This window comes from Phaseolus vulgaris, chromosome 4, assembly GCF_000499845.2.
Source record: "Phaseolus vulgaris cultivar G19833 chromosome 4, P. vulgaris v2.0, whole genome shotgun sequence".
Lineage (NCBI taxonomy): Eukaryota > Viridiplantae > Streptophyta > Magnoliopsida > Fabales > Fabaceae > Phaseolus > Phaseolus vulgaris.
In genome coordinates, this window is record NC_023756.2 from 16,576,252 (window position 1) to 16,592,725 (window position 16,474).

The 16,474-nt window shown below is 48.3% G+C and overlaps 1 protein-coding gene across 1 annotated transcript; it reads right to left on the bottom strand.

Moving 5' to 3' along the window:
* Nucleotides 1-12,363: 12,363 nt before the first annotated feature.
* LOC137838371 (uncharacterized) lies at nt 12,364-13,851 on the bottom strand. Its single transcript, XM_068647614.1, has 2 exons — nt 13,069-13,851; nt 12,364-12,813 (listed from the first exon to the last, which is right to left on the bottom strand). Exons 1-2 carry the CDS (start codon nt 13,849-13,851, stop codon nt 12,364-12,366), a joined length of 1,233 nt encoding a protein of 410 aa, XP_068503715.1.
* Between the last annotated feature and the right edge of the window lie 2,623 nt (nt 13,852-16,474).

Genomic DNA, 16,474 nt, shown 5'->3' on the forward strand with positions numbered 1-16,474 from the left:
CAGTTTTGGGTATTTGTTTTCTTGATTCTTTTCTCTGTAATTCAGCATTGATTTTCATTATACCTTCAAAGTTTGCGAAAATCTCTCTTAAACAATTCACCCCCCTCTCGTTTAAGACCATATATTCTAACAGTATGTGTTCTCTAATCTTCTTATGCATTTTAAAATTTTCAATTGTTTTTACTTTTTCCTTAGGCACAAATCCTTTAGGAAATGGTAACAACTCAAAAAGAGAAAGAGGACTAAGTCCACATACAACCTCAAATGTAGAAATATAGGTAGTTTTGTGAACTACTTTATTGTATGCATTCTCATCTCTAGAGTTGTGTTTGCCTTTTATGATTACTCTAGGCATAGTAGAAAGAGCTATGTTTTCAATTTCATTTTGACCATTCTTTTGAGGATGATAAGAATTTGAAGAGTACAACTTAGTTCCAAGTTTTTCTAAAAGTATCCTCAAAAAATGGTTTTCAAATTTTGGAGCTCTTTTCAATACTATGCTTGGAGATAAACTATGAAGTCCTATTACTTCTCTAGAGTTTGTCATTGCGCAACGAGTTTGGTCACTTTGTCTAAGGTGGATAGGTATTCTGTTTGTTCAGCACAAGGAAATTACAAAACACTTTGAAAGTTTTCATCTAGCCCACTTCTCCAACAAACAGAATCTGGTCTGGAAGGGAATATGGACTGCAATCATCCGGAGTATTTGGGATCAGAGAAATTTGATTGTGTTTAACCAAGGGGTGGTTGATGTTGAAGAAATATTGCATTCAGCCCAAATGTATGCGTGGTTATGTCTGAAGCACGGACCTTGTGCTTTTAGCTACTCTTTCACGGATTGGATCCTCAATCCTGGTCTCTGTCTGACAAATTAATGATAAGCTACAGAGCGTTTACTTGTGCAGGCTACGAGGAAGGATCTGTGGGTATTTTGATAAGCTGGAGATGATTTACCTCTTCAAAGCCACCTAAGAAAGAAGTAGGAGTGAGAGAGACAATGTACCACTCCACGTGCCAATCACCTAAGAATCATTTTAGATAAAATGCTGAAATTGTGCGTACGTAGTCGGTGGTCGCCAAAGTTGTGCACCATCGCCATCCTTGATGAACAGAAGGTCATTGGAACTGAGGGGCGATGTGGATGAGGACACATCGCCAGTCGATAAAGCGGCGATCTCCGTGTGTATGTAGTCAGTTGTTGCCGAATGAAGCGGCGATCTCCGTTCGTACGTAATCGGTGATCGCCAAAGTTGTGCATCATCGCCATCCTTGAAGAACAGAAGGTCATTGGAAGTGAGGGGCGATGTGGATGAGGACAAGCGGAAGGCCAATATAATCGCCAGTCGATAAAGCGGCGATCTCTGTGTGTATGTAGTCGGTTGTCGCCGAACGATGAAGCGGCGATCTCCGTTCGTACGTAGTCGGTGATCGCCGAAGTTGTGAATCATCGCCGTCCTTGAAGAACAGAAGGTCATTGGAAGTGAGGGGCGATGTGGATGAGGACACGTGGAAGGCCAATATGATCGCCAGTCGATAAAGCATTGCGTAGTCGGTGGTTGCCGAAGGTATGCATCATCATCGTGACCAACATGATCGTCGGTCGGTGAATAGGCGGTATCCGTGCGTGTGTAGTCGGGGATCGCCGAAGTTGTGCATCATTGTCGTCTTAGAAATGTAGTGGTGATCTCTGAGCGTGAGTAGAAAATAGGGTTTGGGTTGTGTAAAGGGTTGGGATACCCCTCTTGTATCCCCTTAATTTAAATTAATTCTTTGCTGATAAAAAAAAAACTTCTATAGAGAAGAGCTTATCCATAAAAATGGAATCAATACCTTTTGTTGTCCAAGGAAGCTCTAATATAAAATCTAGGCTTATGTCTTCCCATGGATCATTTGCAAAAGGTGAAGGAGTATAGAGTTCATGAGACATCGCCTTAGATGTATTTTTAAAACAAGGAATGTATCTAGGGTAATGTCTTTGAACATCTTTTCTCATGGGTGACAAGAATTTTCCTTTTAAAAGCTCTAGAATTTTATCAACTCTAATTTGGCTCATGAGTTCTCCTTCATGAAGAATTTCTTTTTTATGTGTGAAGGTAGTCTCGTTGATACAACCTTTGTGCATGAAAATTTTAATTCTTTGCAATGGTTGTCTCAATAAAACATGACAAGTTTCTTTAGGCACTACCTCACATAAAAATTTGTCTTTGTAGAGGCCTATAGATAACTTGACCTTCACTTGGTGAGATCTTAGCACATATGAAAATAATCTACTACATCTTTATCTATGCAAGCCTCTTTTAAGGATTCTTCTTTTTTTACCATGCTTGCAAGTGTTCCTTTACAAAAGGTAAGGCTAGGTTGTTCAACAAGAGGCATATTTTCAAAGGTATTTTCAACTTTTCCTTCTTGTTGAATGACCTTGTGGGAAGGAACACTCTTCTCCCACGCCTTTTGCTTCCCAAGGGTTTTCTCTTGCTTTTCTATTTTTACATTTTCATCACTCTCACTAGCTTCTCTTTCTTGGTTACTATTCTCATCTTTGTCCCTTAAGATCATAGATCCTTCATTGGAACATTGAGATGCTAAATGGCCCTTACCAAGACATTCTAAACATTGAATAGCTCTAGCTTGAGTGTGTGAGATATGCTCGGCTAGGTTTTGGGAAAGTTCTAGAGATGTTTCTTTTATATGCTCTTCCCCTCTAGGAAACTCATCCTTGTCATAAGATACATAGTATGAACTTTGTTCTTGACTTGATTGTTTTCTCAAAAATGCTAAGTTGAATCAAGTCATTTAAATCTCTATAAGGTAAAAGTTCAACTTTGTTTCTTATCTCAAGTTTGAGACCACTTAAAAACCTAGCTATGGTGGTATGGTTGTCTTCGTTAATCCTTGCCCTCTTAATATATGACATCATCTTTTACCAATATTCTTCTAAACTCATATTTCCTTGATGAAGTCTTTGGAGCTTGTCCATCAACTTCCTATTGTAAAGTGAGGGAATATGGCGACATCTCAAGGCTCCCCTAAGGTCATTCCAATATGTAATGGGAGGGTCCTTGTGGAAATGTCTCTCTCTTTTTAGGGCATTCCACCAATACATAGCATCACCTTGAAAACTTATGGTAGCTAAGGGTACTTTTTTTTTCTTTACTCACATGGTTGCAAGCAAACAATTGCTCTACCCTCATCTCCCAATATAGATATGTTTCTACATCTTCTTTGTCATAGAAATGAGGTAGCTCTACCTTAACCTCCTTTAGGTTTTCTTGTCTCTCTTTTCTAGCTCTCCTAGGGGATGGTTGATGATATTCATTTATCCTAAGACTTTCTTCCCCAAAAGAATCATAAACTTGAGAGCTATATGCATGAGAATGTAATTTTTTTGAAATTTGAGACTTCTCATCCTTTGCTTTAGCCAATTCATTAGTTTTGTCCTCATTCTCCAATTGTTTAGATGAAATTGATTGAATATCCTTGGAAAGTTGTTTTAAAAGAGATTTCAAGGATTTCACATCACTTTTAAGAGACTTAGAGTAGTGAGAAGACATGACTAAAACTTTGTGTTTAGAAGTGCTTTACTTTAAGAAGGAAGAGGAAAGTAATGTTAGAATGGATGGCTTTAAACTAGAGGGGGGGTGAATTGTTTAAAGAGAATTTTCGTAAACTTTTAAAACAAGAATGAATTTATCTTTGGAAACTATTGATAAGAAATTCAGTTTACCAAAAACAGCAAACAAAAACAACAATACTGGAAAAACAATCGGTTGTTTATACCAGCAAACAACAAATAAAACTGAATTTAAAGAGTTAGAGATAGAGAGATTGTACACAATTGTTTATACTGGTTCACTCCAAACCCATAGCTACATCCAGTCTTCTCAGAAACCTTGAGGAAATCCACTAAGCAATCACACCTTGATCACTTACACAACAACCAAGAGAATGACCTTGAACACCTCAATAAACACACTCTCCTTGGTCAACACACCTACACTAAGATTGCTGATCTTGATCCCCTCAAGAACACACAACCAATCTTAGCAAACACAGAAACGAAACTTGTTTTACAGAGAGTACAAGGATTACACTTATTACAGAAGATAATATGAAATCAATACAAGCAGAATCCTATTCCACAACTTTGATCAATCACACACTCTTAGCGATCTCAGCTCTTTGAAAAACTCAAAAACTCTTAGCAAAAACTTGTCAAAGATTGTTTGTCAAATCTGTTTTTCTGAATTTATTCTGTACCGTCCTGGTAGTCGGAAGTGATGACGTGGCAGCGAGCTATTATGCAGGCGTGTTGAGTAGGGCCCATGGCTGGCAGAAGGGAAGGAAGTCGGGGGGGCTCGTGTAGTCGCCAGTCCTTAAGTTGGCGTGCTCCGATCTCTAGCATACATAAACCGGCGGTCACCGGGTTTGAGATGAAGTCGCTAGATATGAACGCAGGCGACCAAGTGATTAGAGATCGCCGAAACAAGGACATCGCCGAAGATGAAGGCAGATAGTCATTTCCTAGCTAACCAGAGGATGAGGTCGGGAGACAGCTTACCTGAACATACACGGTGAAGCAAGTAAAGTAGATCATGAAGGCGGCCGGCGAGACCACAGGGAAGGTGTGTACGAAAGCACCCGAACTCGCCACCCAGAAGAGATCACGCTCCAAGGCAACTATGCACTGAGTTGTGTCATGCATAAGTAACTTAGCCGAAAAGCCAGAAGAGTAAGAAGTGGCGCCCAAGTCAAGGAAGCTCCAGATGGTGACACGTGTACAACTGGATGCGAGCCACGTGTCCAGATGTGTAACTGTCAGGAGAGAGAAAGTGCACAGGTATATAAGAGATTCTAACGAACTTCTGAGGTACGCATGTTTAGATTTACTTCTTTACGCTTGCGAGTTTTGAGTACGCTGAGAGAGAATTTTGCACGGTTCCTTAGAGTTCTCGAGTTTTCTCTTAGTAATTGGTGGTTCAGTCGCTGACTTGGGCGTCGGAGCGTGATCGGCCGCAGCGGCGCCGTTCTGTCTTTTGCAGGTTCTTGAGGTGGATCGCGGCGAAGGACGGAGGCTAACACGGCGCAGAAGTCGATCTAGAATTGACGAGGCAAGGCTCCAGCGTCTTGGTCAACAGGCAGGATCATCAGGCGCCCACCGTGGGGCCGTGTAAAACCTGTTCCCATCCACAGCGTGAGTTCTTGGAGGTTTCTGTAGTTTCTGTGTGGTCATGTGCTGGTGCAACCATTTTCCGCCGTTCATTTAAGTTTTGTTCGATAGTTTCGTGTTTTCCACCATTCGTTTGGGTTCTTGTTCGGTGAGGTGAGGTTTTTCGCTGCCTACGCAAGTTTTAATCGGTGAGATCTAAGTTTCGCCGCTCGTTCGGATTTTCGTGGAAGAAACGGTGATTTGTGGTTAAGTCGTGAGTTTCTACGAAGGTTTGCTGTTGAGGTTGTGTTCTTGAAGTTCTTCAGAGTTTTGCGAAGCTCTGACCGATTGATCGCTGAATCGATCATCGCTGAAGAAGGTGTTGTTCATCGCTCTTTGTGATCTGTCAAGTTTTCATGAGAAAGATGAGAAGCAACTGTTCAAGTCCAGTTGCGCCCGTTGCTGCTGAAGGCGCCATGACTATGGCGCAAATGGTGGAAATCATGCGTTCGCTGCAGGCGAATGTGGAAGCCTCGCGCATAGAGCAGGCAAAAATGCACGAGGACCTGGTCGCCTCTCAGGCCAGGAATGAAGAGCTTAGCAGAGTCACTGAAGAATTGCATCAAGCTCTCCAGGAGCAACAGGGGCGCCCAGTCGCTGAAGAGGTCGCGCCGTCCACGCCGCCTCGCGTTTTCCCCATGCCTTTCGCTCAGGCGATTACGGACACGCCTATCCCTGCGAGTGTAGTACCCGTGAAAGTTGTTTTTACCGGCGTGGAGGATCCTGAGGCACATCTCACCACGTTTCACACGCAGATGATGCTGTCAGGAGGGTCGGATGTTGTGTATTGCAAGATGTTTGTGAGCACACTCCAGGGGACGGCGCTGGAATGGTTTGTGAGCCTGCCTACAGGTCACATAACCAATTTCCAGCAATTTTCGAAGATCTTCGTCGAGTAGTACATAGTGAATAAGGCGCCGCCTAGGGTGTCTTACGATCTGTTCGACATAAGGCAGTACCAGGGAGAGTCCCTCAGGGACTACTTGAATCGTTTTGGGGCGCAGATGGTCCGCTCGCCGGCCAAGGACGAAGAGATGTTGGTCTACGCATTCGAGAAGGGCGTGCTACCGGGACCCTTCTGCGAGGCGTTGATTAGGGCTCACCCCGCCACGTTTGCTGAGGTTAGGCGACTTGCGATGGCCCACATCGCCGATGAAAGTGAGGTCGCCAAGAAGAGGGGAAGCGTGGCCCCCGCTAGGCCACGTGCCCAGACCAGGATCCAGCCACAGAGGGTGCTGGAGACAGCGGCGGCCAAGAGGGATCAGAGGACTCGCCATCCTTATGATCCAAGGAAGAACAAGGGCAGGGGCCCAGGGCGCCCTCAACTAGCACGTCGGGAGTACAATCGCCCGCCGAAGCATAAGTTTGTCATGGGGTTGGCGGACCTGATCGCCATTCCCAATATAGCAGCCAGGCTGAAGGCGCCCGAGAAGGTGGGCGACAAGGTGTTGGGACCAAAGCCAGACGCCTGGTGCGAATTCCACCAGGGCTTTGGCCACACCGTGGACTCATGTTTGGCTTTAGGATACCAGCTCGACGACCTGGTCAAGAGCGGGTTCCTAAACGATTACTTGCTGGATAGAAGGACTGGGGGCGCGTCGAGCTCCCATCCAGCGGGTGGTGAGGCTCAGCAGCACGAGATGCCTACTCACGGGGAAATCCACACCATTGCAGGAGGTTTTTCGGGTGGTGGATGCACCGCGTCACAGAGGAAGAAGTATGCGAGGTCTGTGATGACGGTGGACATGTTCGAGGACCACTCACCAGACGTGGACATCACGTTCACAAGGGCAGATCTCAGGGACGTTGTGCCTCATGACAACGATCCAATAGTCATCTCGCTTGTTACGGCGGGGAGGAAGGTCCACAGAGTATTGGTGGACCAAGGAAGCTCGGTAGATGTGATGTTCTGGCCGACTTTCACACAGTTGCAATTGCCCCTTGACCAGCTGAGGCCCTATGGAGGGTGTTTGTATGGTTTCGCTGGCGATCAGGTGGAGGTCAGGGGGTATATAGAGTTGAGAACTACCTTCACGGATGAGGCGGGCTCAAGAACGGAGAAAATCAAGTACCTCGTCGTGAACGCCCCCTCAGCATATAACATTCTGTTGGGAAGACCAACACTCAACAGAATAGGAGCTGTGCCCTCGACCAGGCACATGAAGGTGAAGTTGCCATCGATGGAAGGGGTGGTGATCACCATCAAATCTGACCAGAAGGAAGCAAAGAAGTGCTATGAGAATAGCCTGAAGAACAAGAGGTCAGTGAGTTACATCACAACGACGCCGCCTCCCGGTGTGAAGCCCAAGCCAACAGAGTGGCGGGTTGTTGGTGCAGCGATGGAGGTGGTCGCCGGGGAAGATGTCGCCATGATGGATGCTGAGGGTGAGGGCGAGAACGTCGAGCGGGAAGAAGAGGCGAGGAATCGCCCTGAGGAAGCGAGGGAGCTGGGAATCGCTAGGGCAGTGATCGCCAGGGAAGCTAGACCAAAACCTGTCGAGGAATGGCTCGAAAGGGAGATCGGGGGAAAGGTCTTCAAGTTGGGAAGATCCTTGGAGGCTGAGCTCCAAGACCAGATTGCCAAGGTGATAGAGCGGCATCTGGATGCTTTTGCATGGTCTGCTTCAGACATGCCGGGGATTGACCCCGACTTCTTGTGCCATCATCTCGCAATGGACAACCAGGTCAGACCAGTGCGACAGAGAAGAAGGAAATTCAACGAGGAGAGAAGGCAGGCGATCAGGGATGAAACCCAGAAGCTCCTCGCTGTAGGCCATATCAGGGAGGTCCAGTACCCTGAGTGGCTAGCAAATGTCGTGCTGGTGAAGAAGAGCAATGGCAAATGGCGCATGTGCGTCGATTTCACTGATCTGAACAAGGCTTGCCCAAAGGATTCGTATCCTTTGCCAAGCATAGACGCCCTGGTTGACAGTGCTGCAGGGTGTAAGTTGCTGAGTTTCCTGGATGCCTATAACCAGATAAAGATGCATCCCATGGATGAAGAGAAGACCGCCTTCATGACCGAGAGATCGTGCTACTGCTACAAGGTGATGCCTTTTGGTCTGAAGAACGCCGGGGCCACGTACCAGAGGTTGATGGATCGGGTACTTGCACCAATGCTGGGAAGGAATGTGCAAGCCTACGTGGATGACATGGTCGTGACCTCGCCAGAGAAGAGCAAGCACGTTGCGGACTTGGAGGAGTTGTTCACTACGATCGCCAAGTTCAGGTTAAAGCTGAATCCCGAGAAGTGCATCTTTGGCGTGGAGGCGGGGAAGTTCTTGGGATTTCTCTTGACTGAAAGAGGGATAGAAGCCAATCTTGATAAGTGTGCTGCCATCTTGGTGATGAGGAGCCCGGCTACCGTGAAGGAAGTGCAGCAACTTACAGGTCGGATGGCCGCCCTGTCTCGTTTCGTGTCAGCCAGCGGGGAGAAGGGCCATCCGTATTTTCAGTGTTTAAGGCAAAACAACAAATTTGCCTGGACGAAGGAGTGTGAAGAAGCCTACGTCAAGCTTAAAGAGTACCTGGCGAGCCCGCCGGTTTTGTGCAAACTGCTGATGGGGACCCCTCTCAGGTTGTATTTTGCTGTGACTGAGAGGGCGGTGAGTGCGGTGCTCGCCCAAGACCAAGATTAGGCCCAAAAGCCTATTTATTTTGTCAGTAAGGTGTTGCAGGGCCCCGAGATGAGATATCAGGCCCTGGAGAAAGCTGCACTAGCAGTGGTTTTTTCGGCGAGAAGGTTACGCCACTATTTCCACAGCTTCACAATACTGGTGATGACCGACTTGCCCATCCAGAAGGTTATGAAGAAGCCCGATGTAGCTGGGAGGATGGTGAAGTGGGCGGTGGAACTGTCGGAGTTCGACATCAAGTATGAGCCCCGAGGTCCGATTAAGGGGCAGATTTTCGCAGATTTCGTGGTCGAGCTCTCGTCAGAAGCCACATGAGTTGAGAGGGATGACTTTCGTTGGGTGCTTTCGGTGGACGGATCGTCGAACCAGCAGGGCAGCGGTGCTGGAGTCATCTTGGAAGGGCCCAACGGTGTGCTGATTGAGCAGTCCCTGAGGTTTGCCTTCAAGGCCAACAATAACCAAGTAGAGTATGAGGCGCTGATCGCCAGAATCTTGCTGGCCAAGGAGATGGGAGCTAGGGTGCTAATGGCTAAGAGCGACTCGCTGTTAGTCACGGGAGAAGTAACAGGCGAGTTCCAGGCTAAAGATCCACAAATGGCGGCTTACCTGGAGTATGTACAGGAGTTGAAGAGTTCCTTTGCCTCCTTTGAAGTGGTGCATGTGCCCAGAGAGCAGAATGCCCGAGCTGACTTGCTAGCTAAGCTCGCCAGTTCAGGCAAGGGGGGTAGGCAGAGGACGGTGATCCAAGAAACTCTGAAGACACCCAAAGCATTTGTGGCAGATCACCTGGTTCTTCAGATAAGCAAATCGACGGAGAAAGCGGCGAGGAGTCACAGGTCTTTGACCCAGGAGACCTTGAGATCGCCGAGAATAAGGGTGTGTCGGGAGGAGAAGGTAAACGTGGCGCAGGTCTGTGCTACCCATGAGCCAGACACCTGGGTAACATAGTACAAGCGATGCCTGGCGGACGGCCTTCTCCCGCTGGATCCGACGGAGGCCAGGAAGATAAAGAAGAACTCTAGCAAGTTCACGATGATTGATGGCGAGTTGTATAGGTTTGGGTTCACACACCCACTCCTGGAATGTGTGCACGGAGAGAAATGTACGAGAATCATGGCCGAGCTCCATGAAGGGATCTGCGGAAGTCACGTCGGGGGTCGAGCTCTGGCTGCAAGGACTCTCCGTGCAGGTTACTATTGGCCCACAGTGAGGGAAGACTGCAAGAAGTATGCACAGTGTTGCAAGCAATGTCAGCAGCACGCCGATTGGCACAAGGCGCCTCCCGAGGAGTTGAAGTCGATTTACAGCCCTTGGCCGTTTCATACATGGGGAATCGATATTCTGGGACCTTTTCCATTGGCGATCAGGCAGATGAAGTACTAGGTGGTGGCAATTGAATATTTCACCAAGTGGATCGAAGCAGAACCAGTGGCCCAGATCACCGCGCACAAAATCGAGAGCTTCGTGTGGAAGAACATCGTGTGCCGGTTTGGTGTGCCCAAATGCCTGGTGTCGGATAACGGAACTCAGTTCGCAAGTCACCTGTTGAAGAAGCTGTGCGAAGAGGTGGGAATTCAGCAAGTATTTGCATCCGTCGAGCACCCTCAGACGAACGGTCAAGTAGAGTTAGCCAATCGGGTATTGCTGAGAGGTTTGAAGAGAAGGCTAGAGAAAGCCAAAGGAAGTTGGGCTGAGGAGGTACCCCGTATAGTTTGGGCGTACCACACCACCGAGCAGTCAGGAACCCATGAGACCCTGTTCAGCCTGGTCTATGGATGCGACGCGATGATTCCAGTGGAAATCCAAGAGAGCTCGCCGAGATTCCAGAACTTTGTAGCGGAAGACTCGAATGAGGAGAGAAGACTGAATCTGGATTTGCTGGATGAGGTCAGGGAGAAGGCGAGAGTGAAGGCTGAGGCAGTGAAAAGAAGGATTGAACGAAGGTATAACTCGAAGGTGATGCCAAGGCAGTTTAAAGAAGGCGACCTGGTGATGAGGAAGGCCCACCAGTACGAGATGGAAAACAAGTTGTCGACGGGACCGTTCAGGATAACCGAGGCGCTCGGGAACGGCGCCTACCGCTTAGAAACGTTGGAAGGAGGGGCGATTCCTCGCACCTGGAACGCCACGCACCTCAAGTTATATTACAGTTAAAAGCTTTGTAAGTAAAAACAAACACGAAGAGTTTGGAAGCTTTCTGTTAAAACAGTTTAAAAGGGGGCACTCTTTTTTCCCTAAGGAGGGTTTTTAATGAGGCCACCCAATAAAGAAGAGTTTTCGAAGTTTAAAGTGTTTTAGATTGCATGCTTGTTGTTATTGCAAGAGTTTTGAAAAAAGAAAGACCTTGTCACCCAAAAGTGATTTAAGGCGAGTTTTGAAGTTATGTCGCATGCTTTCTAAAAAGTTTCTAAGTCCCCATCGTTTTTCGGCGATTGGCGACATCAGTTAAAGTTTAAAGTCCTCATCGTCTTTCGGCGATCGGAGGCACCAGTTAAAAGACCTCAACGCCCTCGCGCGTCCTGAGGCGAGAAAGAGATAAAGACCTCCTCGCCGTCGAGCGAGTGCAGCCGAGAAAGAGTAAAAAAAAAAAGTCCTCAGTGCTTCCAGGGGAGAGAAGATGTAGCCTCTGGGGCAATGTAGAGGCACCGGTAAAAAGTCCTCAGTGCTTCCAGGGGAGAGAAGATGTAGCCTCTGGGGCAATGTAGAGGCACCAGCAAAAGTCCTCAGTGTTTCCAGGGGAGAGAAGATGTAGCCCCTGGGGCAATGTAGAGGCACGAGTTAAAGACCTTCTCACCGACGAGCGAGTTCAGGCGAGTTAAAGACCTTCTCGCCGATGAGCGAGTTCAGGCGAGTTAAAGACCTTCTCGCCGATGAGCGAGTTCAGGCAAGATAAAATCCTTCTCGTCTCGAACGAGTTCAGGTGCGGTGTGGAGGGTGGAAGAAGTTTAAAAGATAGCTAAGGTAGGTTTGAAGAGAACACTTAGCTATCCGGCTTGCTGTTCTGAAAGTCAGGGAAGGTAGAGAAGGATTCGAAAGGCGCCTCTACCCCCCAGATGAGGGAACAATGGCCAAGTTATGAAGGCAAGAGGAAGCTGGTATCGCCAAGACTCTTTGGCGATCAGAAGAAATTCAAGCGATGGCAAGAGTTAAGGCCCGTTTCAATGGAGCAGATCGGGTGAGCTATGCCTTAAACTATCAGTTGAGTTAAAACGTGCTTTTAGCAAATAAGGTTTACGCTGAAGCTCGACTGCCTTAAAGTTCACAAGTTATTAGAATGATATCGTCCGAAAGTTGATAGTTTAAAGCAGTTAGTAAACAGTTGCGCTCGCAGAATTGCTAAGTCAATTTCGTTTAAGTGGTTTATACAAGAAGAAATAAAGTTGACAGAGAAATTGTATAAAGAAGCAGAAAACTTCATAATACAGTGGTATCAGTTCAAAATACATGTACCAAAGAGGGAAAAATTATTACAAGTAAGTTGTGCAAGAAAAGAACAAAGGAATAAGCGATGGAGGGAAACAGCTAATCTTCAGAAGGAACGATCTTCCCATCCACCACTTCATTGTTTAGCGACACCATGGAGAGGTCCAAATCAGGGTACTGACAGGCAAATTGCTCCAGGGCGGCGTCAAACCCAGCAGCGAGGATTTGGGCGGAGCTCAGCTCGAGCTCTTCAGTTTGCTTTTTGAGCCCCTCGGTCTGCTGTTCCAACTCATCAGCTCGTTTCTTTAGTTCTTCAGTTGTCTCACGAGCTTGAAGGAGGTCTTCAGTAACCTTCTTGTTCCCCGCCTGCGCCTGGGCCAGCTCTGCGGCGATCCTTTCATTCTCCTTTTTGGCCTCGGCGAGCTTGGCCACAGTGTCATCTCTCTCTTTTTCAACTTTGCCCAAGAGGACCTCCCGGTCTACTGACCTCTTCTCAAGGCTTTCTACCTTGGCTGCATCTGCTTTGATCGATGCCTCCAGGCCAGCCACCTTGAGACGGTAGGGGACCAGTTTGCTCTCCAGCTCAATTTTCTCTTGAGCTAAGAGGTGCACCCTGTGGCGTAGATCGGTGGCCTCCTTGCGTGCCACCCTCAGCTCAGTGCTCATGGCGTCCTCCACTCTCGAATGGTCGATCTCTGCCAGCATAAGGTTGCAAGACAACTTCTCCGCCTCGATCCTTATTAGGCGATTCTCCTCTTGGAGCACGGAGATGTCGTCCTGAAGTTTCTTGCTGGAACTCTCCACAGCTTTTGATATGATGGAGGGGAGGTCCTCTGCCATCATCCTGAGTTTGGCTGTGAAAGGTTCCCAGATCCCCTTAACCGCAAGGGGTAGGTTTGCAACCGCTGTTTGTGGAGGCGCTGAAGGAGCCCGGTGCTGGCTCTCATCACCGCCCTCTTGGATTGGTTGTTGGGTTGGAGCTTCTTGGCGTGGTGGTGACGAGGGGGACTCAGTGATGATGATTGGCGAGTTGTGAGCACCTTCATCCCCACCTGGCGCGGCTTCGGCGATCGAGGCAGTTGAAGGAGGACCCTCTCCAGCGGATATGAATGGCGTGGAGGCGCTCGGAGGGTTCTCCATGAAATTGGGCTCAGTAGCCTCAACCACGGGAAATGCAGCCGCCAAAGGTACTGCTTGAACTGGCGGTGTTGCAGCTGGGGGAGAAGGCGGTGTGGGAATTGGCGCTGGTAGAGAAGACGGTGTTGGTGTTGGAAGAGGAGGTGGAGCAGGTGGTGAAGAAGGTGCCACCCTTCTCCTTTTGGTGATAAGGCCATCCTCGGTTACCTTATCGTCCTCTTCTTCATCCTCGTGGACCACCTGAGGAGCTTTTCTCTTTGGCTTCCTTAGGATGAGTTTCTTGCGTTGTTGGGCGGGCAAGGCTTCTGTTGGAGCTGGGCCTTGAGGGGGTGATCTGCCCTGAGCGGCGGCGATCTCCACCACTGAGTTGGGCACAGTTTGGGAGCCCGACGCCAACCCGTGGGCCCGGGCGAGCGCCCTCAACTCAGCTAGCTTGGCTTTACCCAGCATGAGATTTGCATAGTGCAAAGTATACAGGTGAGCTCAAAGACAAAAGTAAAACACATGAGTAGGTACGCAAATAAGACAAACAAGTGGTGCGTGAAATAAAGACCAAGTCTAGTGCGCAACAGACAGGACGCCCAGTAATGGATAACAGAGATGCAGCACAGGGCAAAAATGATAATGTTAAGGTAAGCACTAACCTATGCGAGCCTCGAGTTGGCCCTCGAAGAACTCGAAGGAGATGATCGCAGAGGTGAGAAAGGTGATGTTAGCGTCTGCCACTCTCTTCCAGAAGAGGCACAGGTCCTTATCCAAATCGCCCATGTTGTCGGGGCTTCTTGGCTTTCTAAAGCTTCCCTTGGAGTCTTTACCCTTGTTTACCCAGTACAAGGGAAAGCCGTCGAGCAGCGAAGTGTCCCGATCATTCTGGCGCACTTGGACGAATTTACCTTTCCAATCCTTGTAAGATTGCTGGAAGATAGAGACGATCGACCTCCCAGCAATTCCATTCAGGCTTACCCAAAGACGGTCTCCAGGGTTCTTGTCCTCGAACAAGAAGAGGAAGACGTCTACCGAGGCCGGTAGTCCCAAATGTGCGCACACAATTTGAAACGCCCGCACGAATGCCCAGCTGTTGGGATGAAGCTGGGCGGCGACGATGTCGAGCTCGGTCAGTAGTTCCCGTTCGAAACGGGTAAGGGGGAACCTAAGTCTCACCTTCTTGAATAAGGTGGTGTACACAAAGCAGAACAACTCGTCGTTGTTCCCTTTGTCATCTGCGCAGACCGGCACGTCGGGGGGGCAAGGCAGCACCGTCAGCTTGTCATCGTGCTCCTTGTGGAACGAAAGGTTGGGCTCGTCCCCTTTCTTCAATCGAAGCACTTCCACAACAGAGTTTACTGAGGAGGTCTCCTTCAGCAAAGTTGAGGTGGCCCAGGGGTATAGCTTCTTGTAGTCTGGAGAGGCGATGGAGGCTCCTCCAGCGACTGGTGGAGTAGCCTGAGCGGGGTTGGGGCGAGAGGTTGCAGGCCTCTCAGCCTGGGAAGAGAGAGCACCAGGTGCTCGCGGTGGGTTATGAGCTTGAGGTGGAGGGTTTCGCGACGAGGGAGGAGGATTCGCGGTGGTCTTTGTTCGAGCCATCGTAGAAACTGCAAAGAAAAAAGGAAAAGAAAGGTGAGCGAAGGTTGCAAAGGTCGACTTAATGGTGAATGAAGGATGAAAAACGAACGAACGAAGGTTCGTTGTGTTGAAAGAAATGGAAGGTGAAGCCCTAAGTTACGAAAGGGGAGAAGAAGAAACAACCCACAGCGTATGCACCAGACAGTTAATGGATGATGCGAATCGGTTAAAATGCAGCAAACATCAACAAAAGAAGTAAAAGGGGTACCTTTCGATGATCAGTTGAACGCTGAAAGGAGTTGGGGATTGAGAGGAGTTAAAGAGCATCGTGGGTTTGCAAAGGGAGTTCAGAACGTTTGAGAAGGCAAAGAGGTGATGGAACAGTAGAAATGAAATGGGTTTAAGGGTTTTTCAAATGATTTTTGGAAGCGTAAACGACAACTAAAGATAACCGTTGATAAAGCCACGTGTCGGGCGATTGGAAAGGTGTTTGGTGGAGCGTCAGGAAAGCAGAAAGTACGAACGTTTGGAATTCTGCGCCAACGCCACGTAGATTGGTAGTGACGTGACTCCTTTAGTCTTTTCGCTGGACAAGTCTTCGCTTAAGACTGGGGGGCTTGTGTACCGTCCTGGTAGTCGGAAGTGATGACGTGGTAGCGAGCTATTATGCAGGCGTGTTGAGTAGGGCCCATGGCTGGCAGAAGGGAAGGAAGTCGGGGGGCTTGTGTAGTCACCAGTCCTTAAGTTGGCGTGCTCCGATCTCTAGCATACATAAACCGGCGGTCACCGGGTTTGAGATGAAGTCACCAGATATGAACCCAGGCGACCAAGTGATTAGAGATCGCCGAAACAAGGACATCGCCGAAGATGAAGGCAGATAGTCATTTCCTAGCTAACCAGAGGATGAGGTCGGGAGACAACTTACCTGAACATACATGGTGAAGCAAGTAAAGTAGATCATGAAGGCGGCCGGCGAGACCACAGGGAAGGTGTGTACGAAAGCACCCGAACTCGCCACCCAAAAGAGATCACGCTCCAAGGCAACTATGCACTGAGTCGTGTCATGCATAAGTAACTTAGCCGAAAAGCCTGAAGAGTAAGAAGTGGCGCCCAAGTCAAGGAAGCTCCAGATGGTGACACGTGTACAGCTGGATGCGAGCCACGTGTCCAGATGTGTAACTGTCAGGAGAGAGAAAGTGCACAGCTATATAAGAGATTCTAACGAACTACTGAGGTACGCATGTTTAGATTTACTTCTTTACGCTTGCGAGTTTTGAGTACGCTGAGAGAGAATTTTGCACGGTTCCTTAGAGTTCTCGAGTTTTCTCTTAGTAATTGGTGGTTCAGTCGCTGACTTGGGCGTCGGAGTGTGATTGGCCGCAGCGGCGCCGTTCTGTCTTTTGCAGGTTCTTGAGGTGGATCACGGCGAAGGACGGAGGCTAACACGGCGCAGAAGTCGATCTAGATTTGACGAGGCAAGGCTCCAGCGTCTTGGTCAACAGGCAGGAAA